Source organism: Manis pentadactyla, chromosome 13 (assembly GCF_030020395.1).
Source record: "Manis pentadactyla isolate mManPen7 chromosome 13, mManPen7.hap1, whole genome shotgun sequence".
Taxonomy (NCBI): Eukaryota; Metazoa; Chordata; class Mammalia; order Pholidota; family Manidae; genus Manis; species Manis pentadactyla.
In genome coordinates this window covers 91,635,376-91,656,199 of record NC_080031.1, presented here as the reverse complement: position 1 = coordinate 91,656,199, position 20,824 = coordinate 91,635,376, and the positions used below count along the sequence as shown (strand labels likewise).

At 42.8% G+C, this 20,824-nt stretch overlaps 1 protein-coding gene across 5 annotated transcripts in view; it reads left to right on the top strand.

The window, feature by feature from the left end:
* Positions 1-20,824, top strand: part of KCNN2 (potassium calcium-activated channel subfamily N member 2) — a 342,851-nt gene that overhangs the window by 293,938 nt on the left and 28,089 nt on the right. For all 5 annotated transcript variants that reach the window (XM_057490766.1, XM_057490764.1, XM_057490765.1 and 2 more), the window contains one exon: positions 18,822-18,963. In XM_057490766.1, the coding sequence (XP_057346749.1) occupies positions 18,822-18,963 (142 nt within the window). The remainder of the gene's footprint in view (positions 1-18,821; positions 18,964-20,824) is intronic.

The window sequence follows — 20,824 nt, the reverse complement described above, 5'->3', positions numbered from 1 at the left end:
CAGGTATTAAATCTCTGATGTGCTTGATTCATAGAAAAAATAATTGGTGGTCCTAGTGAGCACTTTCATGAGACACTATTTTAGTGCAGCTTGGAATCCTATTTTCCAATGTCCATAAATTGAACGGGAAGGAAGCCATTGGAGTAGGGATAACAACAGTTGGTGAATGAGAATCGGATAAACAAAACAGTAAAAAGGTACTACGTTGGAAACTATAGACAGTGCTGTTTCATTTGGGGACAAATGCCTCTCCCCCATGCAGTGTCACTATTATAGCAGAACAAATATCTGGAGTCAAATAGAGTCCATTTTTGTCATGAAGAAAAAGGTTCTATGTAGTCAAGTTCAGAAGACAGGGACATTTATGTAGTGAATTGTTGAAAAAACATAGAAGCAGTAAACATGTTTGATAAAGAAGGTTACTTGGTTATTTGGCAATGATCAGAAGCTCACCTTGCCAGATGCCGCCAGAGCTAGTGGTGGCAATTAGAGAAGACTCCGACCAGGGACCTGCCTCCAGGGTCTCAGTCTCAACCAATAGCTCGGTCTCCTGCCTCCCAATCTCGACCAATAGCTCAAAGATGTGCACCAGTAACAACAATGCAGATTGGGAAGAGGACAGAAAATGCTATGGTCCTATGAAATAAGTATCATTTGAACATGATCTAAAGAATATGAAACAGTTGTGAACCAGGAAAGGTAAGTAGGACAAGTTGAACAGAGGATATACAAGTTAGCAGTGCTGTTTGAAAACAGTGTGTGAGGATAAGGTCAGAAGGGCAGACTGGAACCTCATTTAAAGAGCCCCAAAGGCCAGCATAAGGTTTTTTTAAGTGTTTTCTGCAAGAGAATGACAGCTTAGTGCTGAAAATGTGGGGCTTTTAATACAGGACTAACAGTTGATTTTAAGTTTTATTGCCTCAGTGGCAGTCTTGGAGGTTTTTTCCAGCACTTGGTCACATAATGTTCATTGTTCTCATGGAGATGGAACTCTAGAATCATGAGGAGCTGCTTCCTTGGGATTATGTAAGGAATGTCTTGCTTCCCGAGACTAAATCAGATTGAAGAGTTTAAAAAGAACAAGAACACAAGGATCTCAATTATCCATTGCATAAAATATTTAATTTCTTATGAATAAGTGGCTTTTACTAAAATTATTTTTCTGCCCTCAAGGGCTCTCAGGAAAGCAGCTTAATGACGGGTACTGATTTTAGAAGCTTTTAAAAATTTTATAGTAGAAATAATCTTGAAGGCACATGAAATAGATCTACGGGTGGCAAGTTGGAAACCTGGATGCCAGTTGGCAAACCTCAGATTTACTCAGGATGGGAGCCTAAGAGTGTTGCTGGAAAGAGACCTGGATTCTAACTCTTGTCTGCTGATGAGTAGTCCTCTCGCCTTGGACAGTCAGCGCACATGCCTAGGCCTTAGTTTCTTCAGCTAGTAAATGAGAAGTTGAGCTGGATGGCTTCTAAAATCCATTTATCAGTCCATAAGCATGAGGAAGCTAGACAATAACTATATGGAGAAAAATTTCAGGGATAATAAATGTAAGTTTTAGTCACCAGTGTATTCCAGTCTTCTTTCTCTAAATTGGAAGTGACAGAGAGGGTATTTTTGTTCTTCTATTTCGCCATTGTATGGGTATATCTTGTTTTATTTAATAAGTTGTTTTGTTGATTGCCATTAGAATCAGGTGACTTTGGTACTTCCCAGCCTCATCAACTGCTTCACTTGCTGCAGAGCCCTGGGTTACCTTCTGTCTGGAGTTGGTCATCATTGGACCCTTTGGAACTGAGGCATCTTCCTGTCTGTGACACACATATGTGGTGGGAACTTGGGGCAGTTAATATAGTAATAGCGGTTGCTTTAAATTCTGTTTTCTGTTTCACTGTGTAAGTCTTCTGGGCTATTTCTAGAATTTTGTCACATAATCTTCCTTGTTCACATATGGAAAGAGTTTTAGAATCATTAGGGGCAGCTTCATTGGGATTATATAAGAAATATCTTTCTTCTAGAATTAAAATCAAAGTGAAAAGTTAAAAAAGAAACAAAACACAAGAATTGCAAATTAGCAAGTTCCTAAAATATATAGTATTCTACTATATTGAGGAATGTGTCCTTTTATCCTGGGGAAAGGCATTAATAATAATTTCAGTTAACTTGCTACATTAAGAATTATCGAACCAAAGCTAATATAAGATGTAGGTTTTCTTTGAGTTCATCAAATTTTGTTAATTTGTTAAAGTTGAGACTCACTAGTTGTAATATATCCCAACACAGAAATATAAAAGCCTGTAAGTAGGAGTGTGACATTAATATTAGAGGTAGTATATTTATCTTACTATTTGGCTACATGCCAAAAATACAACTGTAAGTCTGGTGTATCCTGCTTTTATGTTCCTATTTAAAGCAAATAACTTCAATGAACTCTGCTTCAATTATATGTTCATAATATATATAATTACATCTAAATATATATATAAGCTAAAAGCCAACAATAAAGCAAATAATTTCCATTATTGACATTTTGTTAGTGATTAGCATATAAGATTTTGGCTGCTTATAATTCATTATACAAACATTTATTGGACTTTTACTTATTGAGCAAGTCCACGGCATTTCAGAGAATACCCTGCCCCTCTTGCCTTCTCAATGACCAGTAAAAGAGACAAAAGTAACAAAATAAAGTTAGAATTTAGCACAAATATTGTGATGTCCGCATGGACTTGTGCCTCAGGGAAGTAGGAAATAACTCTCAGATGGGATGTGTACTGAAGATGGAGAAGTGAGCTAAGGACAATTAAAAGCCAAAGGACAAGGCAGCAGAGTTCGACATGTAGCTGGTGTTTGGAAGAAATGACTGGAATAACAAGTTGAGTTCAAACTGTAAGTGGCCTTGGATATACGCTAAGGAGATGGGACCTTCTAAAAGAAGGAGCCAACCAGGGCTAAGAGACAAGGTCACATTGTTAGATTTATGTTTTAGAAAGGTAACTCAGGAACAGGGGGGAGGAGGAGGCTGCAGAGAGAGGGGTCAGATGTGAGGAGGGTGGGAGGCTGGGGAAAGGTCTGTTGCAATCGGCTTGGCCTCCATCTGCTCAGCCCCAGAAGCCGGTGGTGGATATGGGACTCCTTCACTTATTCATTCACTACACATCTACTTTTTAAGCATCTCCCATGCAACACTCACGTATGTAGCTTTGAACGAGCACAGTGTGCGCCCCAAGGAAAGTAGCAGGGAATGTGCAGCCAGGCTAAGTGCAGACAGCATGCAGAAGCCCACACCCAGCCACTCAGGAGGAGTGGAGAGAAAACTGGTAAGAACTGACTTTGCAGATATGATGTGAAGGGCTAGAAGCCAGGCTAAGGGGCGGGGGGTGGGGGTGGGGATTAAAGTATAAGAAGACAGGGCAGCATGTGCAGAAGCCTGGAGGGTGAGAGCAGCATATACCTTGTGAACTGAAATGCAAGTTTGCAAGTTTACAGTTTAGAATGCAATTTGAGAGGAGCAAGTCTGGAGAGGCCAGCAGAGGCCAGACTGAGAAGAAATAGCTCATTTAGGGACATTTTTGAAGTAAATGTACCAAAATGTCATGGCTCTTTGGTTTTAGTGATGAGGCATAAAGGTGACCCCAACTCATCTGACCTGGAGCAGCGAGATACCCTGAACAGGGGAGAGGCCTGGGGAGGGAGTGTGAGCTGCGTAGGCGGTACTGATCAGAAATAGTGCCGTTTGTATCTGGGCACTGCATTGACCTCCCAATGGGTCTGTGTGCACCGCACCTCCCACACCCCCAGTCATCAAGGCAGCACTGTGCTTGTCTCTCCACGGACTCAAGGGATTCGGACACGGAGTGCAGGAAGCCCACTAATCCTCTTAGCCACCCCCAAAGTAGCCCCTGAAATTGTTTTCCACCTTGTGCCGCACACTGCAGCAAGCACATACCTTGTACAGCGTGTACCTTCATTATCTCATTATGTTCTGTTCCTAAGCCACTACAGCAAGGCCACCAGGTGTCCTTGCTGGTCAGTCTCAGAAAACAAGGGTCAGATGGTTCCTGAGTTGTATACAATGGAGATCACAGCTATGAATGCAGTAGTAACATAGCTTTTGTGTATCTGTTTTCAAATATGTTTAACATATATGTTTATATCTTTTAATATAAACTTATATAAACTTTAATACACACACACACACACACACACACAGACACACACACATATATATAAGCTTGTGGGTTTGAAAGATATGCCCTGGACAATATATAAAATGACACCTGTCAAGTGATTGCAGGATAAGCATCCTTTATACTAGTAATTGTGTGTGTGTGTGTGTAAACTGAGAATCCAATCAATCCTTAATATAATAGAAACAAAACTGTGCTACAATGTACCTTATCTCCTCTGACTTAAAAAAAAAATGCATGGCAGTTTTCCCTGTGCCCCTATTTAAGTTTAGAAGTCAGCACTTTTATGCAGTGTTCAGCTGCCTTTACACCAGTGAGAGACTTCATGAAAATGTCATTTGTAAGTAAAATATACAAGTTAAGAAGCAAACATGTTAATTAAATTAAGTGGAGTGAAATGAAGCCATTGTGGGCCGCGCTGCTCTCCATCTACTGCTTCAAAACTGTTTCTATGGAAGCCAACCAGCTGCATAATATTCACACCATGGAAACATCTGTCTTGAAATACTTTCATGTACATCAAAAGACATGGAGTATAAAAGGTCATCTCTGCACCCATCCCCATGATTTTTTTTCTAGTTTACTATCAATATACATATCGCCAAATAACATACAAATTATGCTTCTGTCATATTTCAGTGGATGCCAGTGGATCCAATGTCATATTTCAGTAGATGCCAGTGAGCATTTTGAATGCTGATCATGAGAGAAGTCCCCTGGTGTTCGGGTTGGTGGATTTGCAAAGTGCCCAACCCAGAGGGCACCTCCTCTGCATGACCTTTTTGTGGACCCCTCCTTGGGCACAGCTGTGTTCCGCAGTGTGGGCAGGATCACGGGAAGTGGCCAGTGCAGGCCTGACAGGAAGAGCAGGGGTGCTTTGCCTGCCTGTGGAGATTAAGGTAATCCTTCCCTCACTGTGGATTTTAGAACGGCTGGGTACAAGGACTGGTCCAGCACCTGGTCCCATCTGCCTGAGAACTAGGGGAGCATTGCTTGTCTCAATGAGTGAATATACACAAATTGTCTCAATGAGTGAATATATATACATTAATCAAAATACAATGTATTTCTTTAAAAGACTTCTTTACCCATGAAGCATAACAACAAAGTAAGCAACCAAATGACAACAGAGGATAGAATATTGTGTCAATGTATTTATAACTGAAGGGCCCGCATGTCAGGGAATGTATTGTACTTCTTTATCCCATTTCACTTTGGCAGAGAGAAAGTCCAGAGTGAATGTTATGGCAGAATTAAAATCGTTGTGCTGTTAAGGTATGATTTTGTGTGTTCTGTGGCTCTCCTGCTACAACTTGGCCTCCTCTGGTCCTTGCTGTCCAATATGGCAGCCAGCCACCCCACACGGCTCTTCAATTTTAATTTTAAATTGGTTAAAATTAAATAAAGTAAAAAACTTATTTCCTCATTTGTATTAGCCACATTTCAAGTGCTCAGTAGGAATGTGTAGCCAGTGGCTATTGCACTGGACAGCACAGATATAGAACATTTTCATAACTGTGGCAGAAAGTTCTTTTTGGATGGTGCTATAGTTTATACCTCCTGCTCTAATTTGTATATTTTCAGGTCAGATATTTCCTATAAGCTGTCTCAAAGTCTATGTAGAACACAGTCAAATACTTTATCCCCTGGGGCACCCTATCGTCACCAAGCAATGTCCACGGTAATCCTTACCCTGATTTGGTATGAAGAGGAAGCGGTGTGGATCAATTGACTGTTACCTGCATGGCTAACACTTTCTCATCTAAGTGCACCATGCAGAGGACTCTGTGCTTTTAGATCTGGCCTTTGCATCTTGCTGAGGACTTGGCTAAACCTAATCTTAAGCCTAATTTTGTCTTTTTAATGGGAGGAAATGTTTCTGGCGTGGTAATACATTTGGTTGGTACAATTTAACAGGAGTAGAATTCACAAAGATCACATCATTGCCATGTGGCTCTACTGATGAGGCGACTGACCCACATTACACAACTCAGCTTAAACTCATGCATTGGTTTCATTGCTGTAATTCTGATCCTTGATGGTTTTCGGGCACCTGCAAACAGCCCAAGGGCAGAGGTCGTTTTCCATCCAGTCTTCCATTAGCAGTATTTCTTTTGATTCCTGAATTCTTTGTGTAAAAAAGTTAATCTCACTGAGTCAGCAAGCTGAAATCGTGATCCTTTGAGGAAAAATGTCTGTCTTACTTGGTATCGGCAGACAACCATTTCCTCGGTGTGTTTGGTGAGCCAAGTGGTAGCCCGCTTTCATTGGGTGCTCTGCCCGCCTCCCTCCTGCAGATGATGCACATTCAGCCGTGAAGTATTTTGATGGCCATTTAAAATCCTTAAAATACTAAACACTGAAGAATAATGAAAAAATTTCCAGTTGGTTTTTCTTGGCCTGTTTTTCTTTCTCTAATGTAGTTGGAGACCTCAGTACGACCCGTGGGAGCTGTGTGATCTATTCCTGTGTGATGCTGGAAAACGAGGCTGTTTCCATTTTCTCCGTTACTAGTAGGTTGGCTAGAGTCTAAGGTGTTTGCGTTTTCATGACTTGTGTAGTGATTTTTCTCCAATAATCCATGTACATTTTCCCAGAGTTTTAATTGCAGTGATTTCCCCTATTTCTTTACTCACTGTCATCACTTTGGGCCTCTGTCATCTTCGTTACCCATCTCTCCTTCTCTTTCCTCTTTTATTTTTTGCTTGTGTAACAGTATGTTTTCTGGGCTTAACAAAATATACTGTTTCCAGTGCAGACCTCTGAGGATTTTCCATCGTCCGGGGTTGATAAACCCTTGGGGGCCGGGGTTGGGTTTGAGGAAGCTGTCCTCCCCACACGGGTTCCTGCTCACCACCCCGGACCTGTGTGTTAACGCAGTTCCTGAAGTTTGGCACTGCAGTCAGTATTTTAGCTGCCCCTGCAGAATCAGGCAACATGCTGCTGGCGCTCGAAGACCACGTGTTAGAACTGGAGTGGGAAACCTTGCACATGATGATCTCAGAAAATCTGTGACCTACTCAGCCTTGCTGGCGTCACCTGCAGCTCTTGGTCCCTGGGAGCCCTCTCTGCTCCCTTGGTTTGGTGGCTTAGTTTTCTGACCTGTGGCTTCTCCTCTCTCTCAGGAATAAAATGATGTTCAAGAACATGTTGTTTCCTTAGAAGCACAGTCTGGAGCTGTGAGCTGGAGGCCAAAACTTCTTGTCATCGTATCTTCTAAGGAGGAATTTTAAAATTTGCTCTGTTTTGAAAATTGAAGATGGAGAATCAATTCCTGATAATTGCCTACTGTCAGTGAGGCCCCTTAGAGCTGGGTTGATTCGGATTGTTGGGGAATGTTCTTTTTCATTTGACTGAAAGCTCTGAACAGAAGCCCTGTCAAAATCTCTCAGGAACGCATGAGGTACTAGACACATGAATGTGCCTCCCCCGCCCCCTGCCCGGCTGACAATGGGCTACGGTGTGGATGGAAGGGGGAGCTCAGGAGGCGGGACAGGACGGCCCCGGAAAGATGGGCAGCTTTTCCTTTCTCTTTTTCTTTATTTGGACATCTTGTTGCTGAACCTCCTGCCTTCTTCCTACTCCCCTTATTATATGGGCTGACAGACCCTCATGCCAAGATAGATCCTGACTTAACCACTTCTCCTGCCTCCTAACTTTCTCCAGCTTCTTTCTGGTGCCAGTCACTGTGCTCAATGACAGCGACAAAAGATTGTGGGCGAGGCCGGCTGAACCCAACACCAAGAGGCTGGTCCCGGAGCAAAACCAAAAGCTGCATGTGCTCAGGAAAGCCCTTGCGTGTGCCACCTCACCACTTGTGGTAGGCTCACAAGAGGAGTGACTTTGGGTGTGTCCACTGTTACCCAAGTAGGAAGGCTTTGCCCCGTGTAGGACACAGACACCATCTTTATGGACTGAAGAGGGGCACTTGGACAGCCTTCGTTACCTCAGGGCTCAGAGCCACCCTGCGGCAGGAGGTGTGATCCTCAGCCCTCACTTCAGAAGAGAGGGAGGCTCAGAAGTTTAGACACAACTCTGGGACACACGGAGCTACACGGCTTTTCTGTGTAGAGCAGCCCTTCCCTGATCCACCTCAGAGAAAGTAAACAACACCCTGATTTTACATCTGCAAATGCCGGTTCAATCCCAACATGGCGTAGTTAGAAAACTTCACAGGGATTGTTTGTTTGTTTCTTACAGGTTTAGGAGATAAGGTGCTGTCTTTGATCGAGAGAATCAGTGGGGTCAAATGGGAATATATGTCGCTGCCTCAGATCTACATTAGATTGGTTCTATGGAGTCTGTACACACACACACGTGCACAGAACCTCTCTCCCAGCCCCTCCCTCCCCAGGAGATGCTCGTTGGTGACACCTGAGGGCTGTTGCGTGTGGGAGTGAGGCTGTTTGTATCGGCTCTGCTGTTTCTCACAAGGAGCAGCCCCTGCTTCCAGGATGCGCAGAGCAGGTGGCTTTCACTCCAAGGTATTCCCAGCGAAGTCCCCTGACAGCCCTGACTCACGCTGGTCAGGCCAAATTCCCCCTGCAGTGGTGGTGACAAACTGGTGTGGCACTGCCACCTAGTGACTGCCCGCCTCACTGCTCTTCTCAGCCCCTGCCAGTTGCCACTCCTGTGGCAAAACCAGAGTGGGAACGTCTAAATCCCAGGCCCACCAGGCCAGTGTAGACATGCTTTGCCGTCAGCAGAGCCCATGCGTCAGACATGAACTATAATAATCGTTTGTGAAAAATCGGCTTTTTGATAAGGGAATCTTTGGGCCTGAGCAAGGGTAGGCTCCACTGGCCCCTGGAAGGAGCTCACAGCATGTGCAGGGTGCCAGGCACATGGCAGGAGCTGAAGGAATAGAGGTTACCCCAGAAAACGAAAATAACTCCTGGTTGGAAAGTCAGTAAAGAAACAAGGAGAGAAGAGAAACTTGGTCAGAAATGCAAGCCGGGGTGATACGGTTAATCTGGAAGCTGGTATTTCTTTGATTGCCTGGGGAGCAACAGCAGCTAGAAGCATAATTTGTGCCCAGTTCTGAGGTTTTCTGCCTCATTGCTCCCCAGATGTGTTGAAATGGAGCCAGCTCCAGATTTTCCGATGGCTGTTAGGGAGTCCCAGCTGCCCTGAAGTCTAGGCCAGCGGTTTCACTTGGGGTAGTGCTGCCCCCAGGGACCATTTGGAAAGGGTTTTTGCTTTTCACGGTGTGGAACCAGGAATGTGCTGTGTTCTGTTGTGCACGGGACAGTCCCACCCAACAAAGAACTGTTCGGCATCCCACTTGACCTTGGACTGACCTGCTGGACTTCCACCTGCTTATAATTCTCTTAGTGTAGACATGAATCCATTTTCAATATGAACATAAAATATTTCTGCACCATAGTAAAATATATTAATTTTTAGGTAATGTTATTAGTTTGTCAGTTGAGGGAAAATTGTCATTTGTTTTATTTGGAATTTGGCCAAGTTTCTCACATTTCAGAAAATCACATGGGCTGTGGCAGTGCCCCTGTGGCCCTTGAATTACTAGAACAATACGCTGTCATCAGACTGAATTGCACACAAGGGATTTTACATACAGGTACTACGACTGACTGCTTCAGGGTCTTCTGGGCAAATACCGCCCTACTGTTTCGATACTGAATTCTTGTAAATGACTTCTGTTCTACTTCTATTATATTGACTTTGGGTTTATAAATCATATGTATAGATAAGTTACAGTATGTGACTTTCCTTTCCAGATCTTAAGAGAGGGCATTAAGTCTGCTAAGATTGAGAACCACTGCTTACATAGAGTTCTTGGTTCAAGGAAGTCTCTCCTGATGGGTCCATATGCCCGGGGGTCTTTCTCCAACTTCACTTGTAGGCACCAGACTGCCTACCGTGGTTTTCTGACCTGGAAGCTGTCTCCTAGAGCTAGACATGTTTTCCTAAACCCCTTCCTCAAAAAAGCCTGAATGCTATCTATGTATTTTCAGGTCTGTTTAGGGTATGTTAATATGATTCCATTGTGTTCCTGTAGAGTTTTAACATAGATAATTGTCCAATAATTGTATAGGTCTAAATAATTACACAGATACAAGACTTAATTTATTGACAGCTAAGTCATTTTTGAACTTACTTATTCTAACATAAATGAAAATGCATAAATGAATAATAGATATCAAAACATTTTTGTCATCTTTTCAGGGAAACATGACAAATGTAATTCTCCAAATTTGAAAATCCATCTGTGTTCTATTGCCCCCTCTCTTTTCCTAAGGGACTTTGAGCTTTATTTCATAGGAAGCTTATGCTCTGAGAACATATCCACGGATCATCCCTACCCAGAGACCAATCTTCTGTATCCATACTGTGAATGGAATTCTCATTAGCCAAGGTTAACACATGAAAAGAAATCAGACATTTTACACAAATACCTCCCCACCCCCAAACACACACACACACAGACACAGAGGAGGGAAGAGAAGGGCTAAGCTTTTTAACTTTTTCTAAAATTAACAGAGGAGAGGAAAAAATTCCAAATGGACAACGCTAAAGGAGAAAAATAAAATCAAAGTTACAGTATATGAATTTCCTTTCCAGATCTTAAGAGAGAGGCATTATGCCTGCTAAGATTGAGGACCACTGCTTACATGGAGTTCTTGGTTCAAGGAAGTTTTAGAACAAATGAAGGATTATACAATTAATGAAAACTCAAACTGGCTCATGCCTGAACTGAAGGTGGACTTTACAGGTAGCTTCACACTGCCTATCTTTGCTCCCTTTCTTTTGAATGTTGGTTTTGAAGGAGGTCTGTGTTAGATTCCCAAGATCCTAAAGCCATGTTTGTATTTTCACGACTCAGTGATGGCAAGAAAAGTAGGAGTAGGAGGAAAGTCCCTTAGATTGGGGTAGTTCAAATTCTGGGACCTGAGAGGACTTTGGGTAAAGTATGCATGGAGCAACTTTATACATACAGTTACAGTATATTCACTTTAGGGCAGTCTTACTCAGAGAGGTTTTTAGTAAAGTGTTTGGACCTATTGGGTTTTATATTTTATCTGAATTTAAAATTATAATTTTAGGTGGCGATGTTATTATTGTTAGATGCTCATGTCATTAATTTCAATCTGTTATACATGTTTTTTTCTTGATCTGTCTTTACCTCTTGTATTCACATTTATTACAACTTATACATTACTTTATTATTCCTTGCAGTTAATTTTCTCCCTTACATTTTAAGCTTCTCATGAATGCTTAGTATTTTTTATTCATCTACATGTTCTCAATGCCTCTAAAAGTTCCTTTATACATGTAGATGTTCAGCATGTTATGGAGTGATCCACTGAAATAAGGCTAATAGATGGTATTCAGCCTTGACCACACATTAGTATCACCTGGGGAGCTTTAAAAAAAATCCCTGTCATGGCCCCACACACAGAGTTCTTGGTTCGATTGGCTGAGCAAGGGGCTTTTGTGTAAGTATTTTTTAATGCTTCCCAGATGATTCGAATATGCAGGTGCAGATGAGCACCTTTGATAGCGATCAGTGGCAAATAAGATGTGCATGTCGCTCTCCTTTCTGAAACACTGGTACTCAGCACTTTCTCCTTTGAATCTGAATGTGTGCTTTCATGGGACTTTCTTTATGCTTCTGTGTTAATTAATTGTATCACTTATTTTACTTTAATCAAAGCTTCATGCACATAGTTGGGGTTTGGTGGGAGGTAATACATCATACCTCTTTCACTTCTCTGGGGCTTCAACTGGTAGACATTAAAATATCAGCTTTATTACTGACATAAAGCAGATCTGGATACCACCACTTATCTATACTGTTGCCCAAAAGATTCCCTGGTTCACCACTAAATTAGATGGAGTTGTAGGTGCTTCCTCATACCCCGCTGGGGTGTGCTTACTACATAGAGAGCCAAATACCCCCGCCGTGTGGTCAAGCAGAGCATAGAGGGGACCTGAGCTCCACCTGTTCAGTTCTTCTCCCGGATTATCCATCCCTCCCCTCTACAAATCTGGAAGAAACAAATTGCCTCCCCCTTACCCCTGCCCATATGCACACATACAGCTAAAACAAGTAATGTTAGAGGCAGCCATTAAAAAAATTTAGTTGTGATCTGTTTTTCTCTTCTGAAACTCTTTAATATCTTCTCTTTATTCATAGTATCTTAAAATGTACAGTGACCCCCGGTTGGCATAGGTCTTTCCTTATTCTGTATGCAGGTACTAAGTAAAACCTCCCTTTATAGATGCCTGCCTTCCAGTTTACTTGGAAAACCAAAGAAATGAGAGAACATTTTCATTTCTTTCCTTCTACGTTCAGTCTTCTCCTGGAAAGCCAGTTGTTTGACCCTCTGCACAGATTTTCTGAGAATGTATCTTTTTTGTTCTTTATCTCTTTTCTTTCCATCTTTTCTACCTTCTGGGAGATTTCTGCCAATTTAAATTCTAATAGTATTATGATTATTATTTCTTCACTTTAATTTTTAAGTTTTAAAAGTGTTCCCCTTCTTTTATTATTGCACTTCTTTGTAGCATCCGGTTCCTTATTTATGGATGCCATGTTTCCTTTAGGTCTTTCATGATATTACCTAGAGAGTTCAGGAGTCCTGCCCCCCATCACCCTCCACTGTCTCCAGATTCTTGTTTCCACCCTCTTTCCTCCCTTACCTTTTTCCTTTTCTTCCTTTCTCTTCCCCTTCCCCTTTTTTGTCAGTACCTTTTCTATAGAAAGTATCCTTCAAATGTGTGCTGACCATTTGCTGTTCCATCATGTTCAACTGGGAACTGGAAGCTATGGGGAGAGGAGCTTATTGTCTGCTCAGATTCACTGTAGGGCAGATAAATGGAAAACTGTAATTTTCAAAAGGGAGCCCTTGATGTTAGTACATGAATGTCTTTTCGCTGAAACTGTTCTGTTCTTCCAGTGAAAAATATTCTTTCTCTGTATTAGTTCTAATATAGGTTTAAGAATAAGAGAGTGAAGAACAGAAACTAGGAATGCTGTTGTTCAGTTCAGAAACTTAAATTTATTCCCATGTTCTCAGCCCCAAACATCATTCCTGACCTTAGCTGGGCATTGGCCCAGAATCCCCCTCTTGTCCCCAGAGAATAAACCTCTATCTCTTGCCAGCTGCCTGGCAGTACGAGGCAGTGGAAGGCTTCTGGACGTCTGTCATTCCATGTACTCAGACATCATCAGTTCTTCTGTTTCCAGCTTTGGATCTTACTTTCTCATTGCATGATACCTGCTTTCTCCAAGTTGTGAACCTTCCATGGTTCAATGACAATCTATGCATTTTAGTTGGTATTGAGGCCATTTATATTCAGTGTGGTTACAGATATGCATGGGTAAATCTGCCCTCTCACTATCTGTTTTGTATTTGTCCCATCTCTTCTTTGTTCCTTGTTTCTATTTCTGCCTCCTTTTGGATTATTCTTATTGCTTCATCTTACATCCTTTATTGGGTCATTGCTTATTACTCTTCAATACATACCCTTATACTTAGGCATACTACAACTAAATTATCAGTCTTACTATAATCTATCCTCCAGTAGTACTGTACCACTTTATATATAATATAATACTTCCACTTCTTGAGCCTGGGGGTTTCACATGCACGTACTGATCAGTACAGAGCTAAATAATCAAGAAGACCCCTCTTCCGAACTCTGGATCTCTCCTCTCTGGTTTTTGGCAATGTGAACTCTTGGCTTCCCTGTATTCCCTGGTCTCTTCCTCAAACTGGGGAGACCTCTGGGCTCTGCCTGGCCTCCCTCCCTGAGCTGCATTCTGGAGATTCTCCTCAGGCATCAGTTGGAGCAAATGTATGATTCACTTTGGTTGTTTACTATCTTTGAGGGACCACTGCCCTTTGTTACAAGATAATCTAAGTCTTGTAACTATTGTTTCAATTTTTCACCTGGTTTTATAGTTGTTTCAGGAGGAAGCTTAAATCCATCCCTAGTCCCATCTTGACTGGAAGCAGAATTCCCCATGTACTTAACTTTGTAGAAAAATGTGTTACCATTCTCTGATTTCTCCTTTCTTTTTCTTTTTGTTCTTGTGGGTTTATACCTTTTTTTATTGCCTTGCTAACATTTTAGTGGTATTTCAGGAAAGAAAGGTAGATACAGGAGAGAGAACTTGATGGTGGACTGATGACATGAATTCAAATCTCCATAATACCTTTCACTTTATAACTGGCGGACATTTGAGATCAGAGCTGACAATTGAGAGATCTTTTTGCCATTTACAGTAATGATAGGGTTTAATTGAAAAGGAGTAATGAACATAATTTGCCAGCTATTAACCTCCATTGTTGAATTATTTTTCGAAAGTGTAACAGTACCTTACAGATTGCATGTATAGATCATGGAACCTAAGGTGACAATTCTGACTCGTGTTGATTGATGGGCAAGACTCATTTCTGTCCCCTTTTGTTTTCTCTATATATGTGGTCCTGTAGGCCAAGCATGTGTCCAAGAGCAAGTCAGTTTGCAATGTTTCATAGTGTCACACTAATTACTTCAATAAATAACAATTTCCTGATATATTCTTCCAAGCTCTGTGTGAAGATAGAGCAATGAATAAGTCTTTCATTGATGTATTATAATAAGACATAGTCTTTATCCTCAAATTCTTGGTAAGTTAGGTTCTAGGGTTATATTACATGAGGAAAATTATCCATGACATGTCTTAGACCCAAGTTAACATTGAGTGATGGCTCTAGAGAGATCTACAAGGGGCTCCTAGAGAGAAAGGACCCGTGGTCCAGCCTGGGGTACCATCATGACCAAACCTTATGTGGATCCGGAAAAGGGGACAGACGAATAGATTCTCAAAGTGCAGATCTGAGCTAGGAAGGTGGGGGATGGTGTTTCCAGACAGAAGGAAATGCGCCTGTAGAGAAAGATGGCCATGAAAGAGGGCAGCATATCCACCCGCCCTTCGTGCACATAGCGCTCCTGTGGCTTATGGATGGGTGCTGAGGGCGAGGCATGAGTGCTGGGCGGGGCTGCCTCATTCAGAGGGAAAAGTTCAGTGATGTCCTTGGGAAGGCATCCCTGGTTAATGTAAACAAATATTGCAGGCATATGTTCTATATTTTCTATATAGACAAATACTATATTCTTATTTACACTTTAAGAAACAGTGGTAGACCCACAGTCAGCAATGAATGAAGAATTGAATGGAAACCAAAAAAGGAACATTTTGCTTCTTTGAAAATCTGAAAGCTGATCTCACAATCTTTAAGTCCAAGAAGCATGCAGTGCTTTGTAAAACAGGTCAGTGAGTCATCTTTCAAAACCCCGAAGTCCTTATTTTAAGAGTTTAAGATCATGAGGCATTCCTTGCACTAATTTTTATCTTATTTAATGTATTTTTGATTAAGCAAAAGTTCATATTGATATTAATCAGAATTTGAAATTTGCCCCATGAGTCATTTCTTCTATCTCCCCCAGAATTGTTCTCCTTGGGGAGAAGGAAGGTGGAATGTCTGAGGAAGACTGTGAAGTGAACTTCTACTATAAGAAGTGTTTTAAAAAATTTTAACCATTGAAATTGTATGTACTCATCACACACAGTGGTGTGTGTGAATCTGGCATATATTCAAAACCTGGCAGTGTTTTAAGTGATAATAATATTCTGTTGATAAGTCTGATATTTGTTTTTGAGTTGCCAAAAAAAGAAATCTTAATGATTTTAATAGTATCTAACCTGGTCCCTATTTATCTACCTCTCCTTAATTATTCACGACTAAGGATGTCTGAATGTAACACAAACATTATATGAGGTGTTATTTTTCCATTTTGAGCTGTTTTTCAGGCAGGTTTAGTATTTCATAAGCAAAGGAAGATAATTTACCATTGAAACCTAAGCCCTAAAATACCAACTACTAGAAAAATATTTATTTCTAATTAGTCCTTTCAACACAGGATTACAGTGGCTGGCCCCAAATGATGAGCAGAGCATATAATAAATATTAATTAAATGATATAATGGCATAAATACTGATAGTGTTTGACAGAGTTTAATGAGGATGGGAGAGATTTATTTACATATTAAAACCTGTGCATTTATGAAAGACAAGCAGCTAAAGAGGAGTCACCTTGCCTAAATGTTCCAGGGAAGGCATTTTCAAAGTCATTGACTGCTCCAGGCATTGAAAACCAAGTCAAAAGTGCTTCTGGAAGAACAGATTGGAAAGACCTCCGTGCCCGTTGCCAAAGCTGAGATTTCCTTGTGGGCACCAGCCATGGAGGTGCCCCTAGAGACCTTTATTTATAGAGTGAAATCTCAAACTCCTCTTTGTAGTCAGCCTACCAGAGCAGAACCATGGGCTGAGCAGGTGCACTCTGGCTGCTCACGGTATAGAAATGACAAGTGTAAGTAAGACTTCACTCAGCCTGGTCACGCTTTCTAAGTGGCTAGTGATTGGGGACACTTTGTTCATACAGAGAGGGTGAAGAATGCAGCTGATTCAGCAAAAGGCTGTGCGTGTCTTCAAATATTCGGGTAAAATGAAAAAATGCAAGTTAAGTGCTGGACACGTAGTGGTGCTCATCAGATATTTCATATGCATCAGGGAGATCAGGCCATCAACTCTTGCATATGTCAGATCTTTGTTAAGAAGAAACTTTGTCTCACAATTAAAAATCGAATAAGACCTGGGTGCCTTTGTCCCCCCTCTGCGGTGTGGCCCACCCAGACCCACGCCAGGGGAAGGTAGCCACTGTTTTAGGCAACTGCTTGATAAGGAATATGCTATAGACAGCCCGGATATCAGGAATGGATTCGAATCCACAGCTGACTTCAAAGGTCTTGTTGGAAATAAAAACCACATTCTGCCATGGAAACCCCATCCCACAGCCACCGCAGGCTGCCAGAGCTGTTGGCAGGGCCTGCTAGCTCGTGTTGTAGCTGGGGTACGCTTGGTTCCCGCTCCCTCCTCCAGGGTACAGGTTAGTTAACCAAGCTTCTCAGGGAAGGTGCGCTCACCTGTCTTCCCCAAAAGCATCCTATGCGTCTTGTCCTCCCTGTGGACAATGACAGCCTCTGTACCTAAACATTCTCAGAAGAGGGGACTCCACAGCTGGGCCATGGTGGCAGTTCCCCGGAGGAGAATGGCAGAGAGGTTCCTGTCCCCCGGCCAGGAGTCTCCTCAGCAAGGCTGGCTGCCTGCGCACTGGTCCTTTTCTCGCAGGAGAGAGCAGGGCCCTCGCTCCTCCTTGCTCTGGGGTTTCACTCTCTCCAGCCAGGGAAACAAAGGCACTAAAGTGGTGACCTCCGTCTTCTGTAGCCAGTCTCCACTCTCAGAGGCCACTGCAGAGGAAAGCATATACTCTGTGAACCTTTTGCACTTCTGGTTATCGATGCAGAGGTCTTAGCAAGAAGGCAAAGATGGAAAAAGAAAAATCAAGCTCAGGGAATTCAGTGGCCCAGTGGAGGTCATATACAAGACCCACTCTGGAGCTCAGGCCAGGGGACAGTCTCCCTGCTTCCACAGCCCTGGCTGGAAGGCAGGCCTGAGTGAGTGCCAGCGACAGAATTACCAGCATGATGAACAAGGAATGGGGACTGCAGGCATGCTCACCAGTGGTATGTGAGATCTAGGAAGATCTTAAAGCTGGGTGAAGACCGAGGAATGCCTCTAGCACAGACTCTGGGGTCTGGCTGCCACGGGGACCAGAGGAGGGCCACTCTGACCCCAGGACTGCACAGAACAGGCACCCTGGGTAAGTTCTTCTGGGCATGAAATCACATGGCCTCACTCTGTGTGCAGGTGGATAGGAGTGTCGGCGTGAAGGGCCAGTGTTACTGTGGAGCACTGCTAATTCAAGCAAAACATTACAGGCTATCTCTTTCTGATTTAAAACCCTCCTCAACAAAAAAACTTGACACCTCAAAGAATAATCAGGATAGACCTATCCTTCTTCCTCTTTGTGACTACAAGCTCTTTGTGTGTAACTAGTGAGGCAGTTATTTCTGTTAAGTTCTGGTTCTGGGCAGGGACTGTGCAATCAAAGCTACCTGTTGTGTCTTTGTGGGGGACTCCCAGATGGACAGGCATAATATAGCCGTGACGGAGGGACACCCGGGATGCTCAGGGAGACTGGGAGCACAGCAGACAGAAGAGGCTCCTGCTTGAAGTTACCTTGAAGGATACTAGCAGTCTGCTTATTGGGAAACACAGGTAGCAAAGGACAGCCCCAGTGAAGGGGACAGCGTGGTCCCTTCTGCTGCAAAGGTGTGCAGTGAGATTGGGCGATGGCATATTGTCCCATAAGTTGGGCACATCAGTGGGTGACAAGGAATTAAGAGATGTGGACAAAGGCCAGAGCAGGGTTCAGAGATAGATGTGCGTTTATCAACTTACACCGGTAAGAAAACCAATGTTCATATTTTATAGTTTTTCTTTCAGATGATTTTTAAAGTTGAACTTCCTTGCATCTCTCAGATTGCTTAGGTCGAATCTCCATGTTCTTTATCACTGTGACCTTTGAAAATCTCCACCTAGAGCACCTTGTAGAAGCTGCTTGGTGAATTCACTGGCCTGAACCAAACCGCCCTTGGCAGCCATTCTGTAGCTTCATCATAAAGGACTGGCTTTGTTTGCTGTTTTTCAGGTACCATGACCAGCAGGATGTTACCAGCAACTTCCTTGGGGCCATGTGGTTGATATCAATAACTTTTCTCTCCATTGGATATGGTGACATGGTACCTAACACTTACTGTGGGAAAGGAGTCTGTTTGCTTACCGGAATCATGGTAAGTGTCTTTTTACATTCCGTCTCTTATTTATGCTCGAGTAGGCACTTCGACCCCTCAGTCCGTGTGTAAAGTCGTTGTAGGCCAATAGGTTTCCCAAGCAGGAAGTTGGTGTAAATGAATCAGTTCCATGTAGGGAGAGAACATCAAGGTGTCCCCCTTAATTGTTCCCCCCAGGAGGCCCCGTTGAAGACATAGTGCTGGGAGGTTGCTCCTTGTGGGCGATACATTCATCAGCTTCAGAGTCAGGAATTTCTTTAAATCTGGGTTCTGCCACTTCCTGCTAGCTGTGTGAACTCAAGGAAATGTCTCTTCCCTGAAACCTGCTTCCTCAGGTACAGAATGTGGACCACAATAACTATCTTGAGTGTATGAAAGGCTTAGGGAATTACATTTGTCTCAATTATGTAATTACATTTATCATTTTAACAAGTATTTGCTGAGTGCCAGTTAAGGCACTGGCCTAGATACGGGTAATATAGCAAAAGACAACAGAAACTGTCCTCGCCCTGTCCTTAAGCTTGCGGGGAAAGGCCTGCATTTTAAAAATCATTCACAAATGACTGGTTGGTAATGGCATCTGTGAGAGGTTGGGAAGAAATGAGGCTTCTGATCTGACTTGGGGACTGGGCGGAAGGGATGGCATCTACTCAGAGAAATTGATTCCTGGGAAGTTGACTTCTGAGCGGAGCTGGGAAGGGTGTGTTGCAAGGCAGAGTGGGAGGAAGGCAGGGCATTCTGCAAAGAAAAAATTGTTTCTTTGAAGGTAGTGAGGGAATGAGGTACATTTGAGCAATGCCACTGGGCTGGGAGTGTACAGGGTAAAGAGGAGAGGTGGGGTGCCATGCACTGGGGCCAAGTCTGTGGAGCACTTGGGAAAGGTTTTCTGCCTGTGGTGTCATGCCAGTGTTCTTCTGTGTCACGTAGCAGGCTCAGACCCATGCCATGCCCCTTACACACTGTGATGTGGCCAGAACCAGTTTTGCCTTTTGTTGTAGATATATGCAAATGGACGGCTAGCATGTTTTCTAAAATTTATTCTAATGTGGCGTGAACTCTGCAGTGTCTAAGTCAGCGGTAGTTTCAAATCGTTGCATCTTTTTCAGTGACTTGAGTTCTCTTTACTCATCTGCTTTTTATAGTTGCTCATGGCAAAGAACATGATCATGATGCCTGTTTGGTTTCTGCCTACGTAAGGATGTGAGCTAGTACCAGGAGCTCCAAGGCAGGAAATTCCCAGAATTTCAGGAGTAAAGCAGCCCTGCCCAACGCCTCTACTGTGTCCACCCCCAGGTTGGCAGGAAAAAGGCAAGCTCTCCATGTGAGGGCCTTTGAATGGGGGCCAGGATGGCACATACCCCAGGAACAGCTGCCTAGGAAAAGTGTCCCCAGAGTCAGAACCAGCTGGAAGGACTGGGTGCCCATGGTGTGGATGGGTGGGAACGTTCTTCTCCTTCTGAATTGGGATAAGGCAGTTAGATGTGAAAATAAAATCTGGAGCCAATTTTAAGATCATGCGTCGTAATAAGATGACCCAGTTTCAGATCCCAGTTGTGGAAAATACAATTTGGGGTCATAGCATGTAAAAGAAAAATACAATTATGTGAATTTCAGTGCCTTTTTTTCTTACTACAACTGGTATGGTCCTTTATGTTTACTGTTGGATCACGTCCTTCTTTTTCCTCAAAAGATAGCATTTTATTATACGGTATAATGCTCCGGAAAATAAAATCTGCATAGGTATATTTTTGGAGGGCCCATAACAAGCCCACAAGGGACAGGAGTGATGGTGTTTATATCAACAGAGCTGGTAATTGCGCAGTCTTCCTTCTTATGCTTCTTAGAAACAACTTCCTTGGTG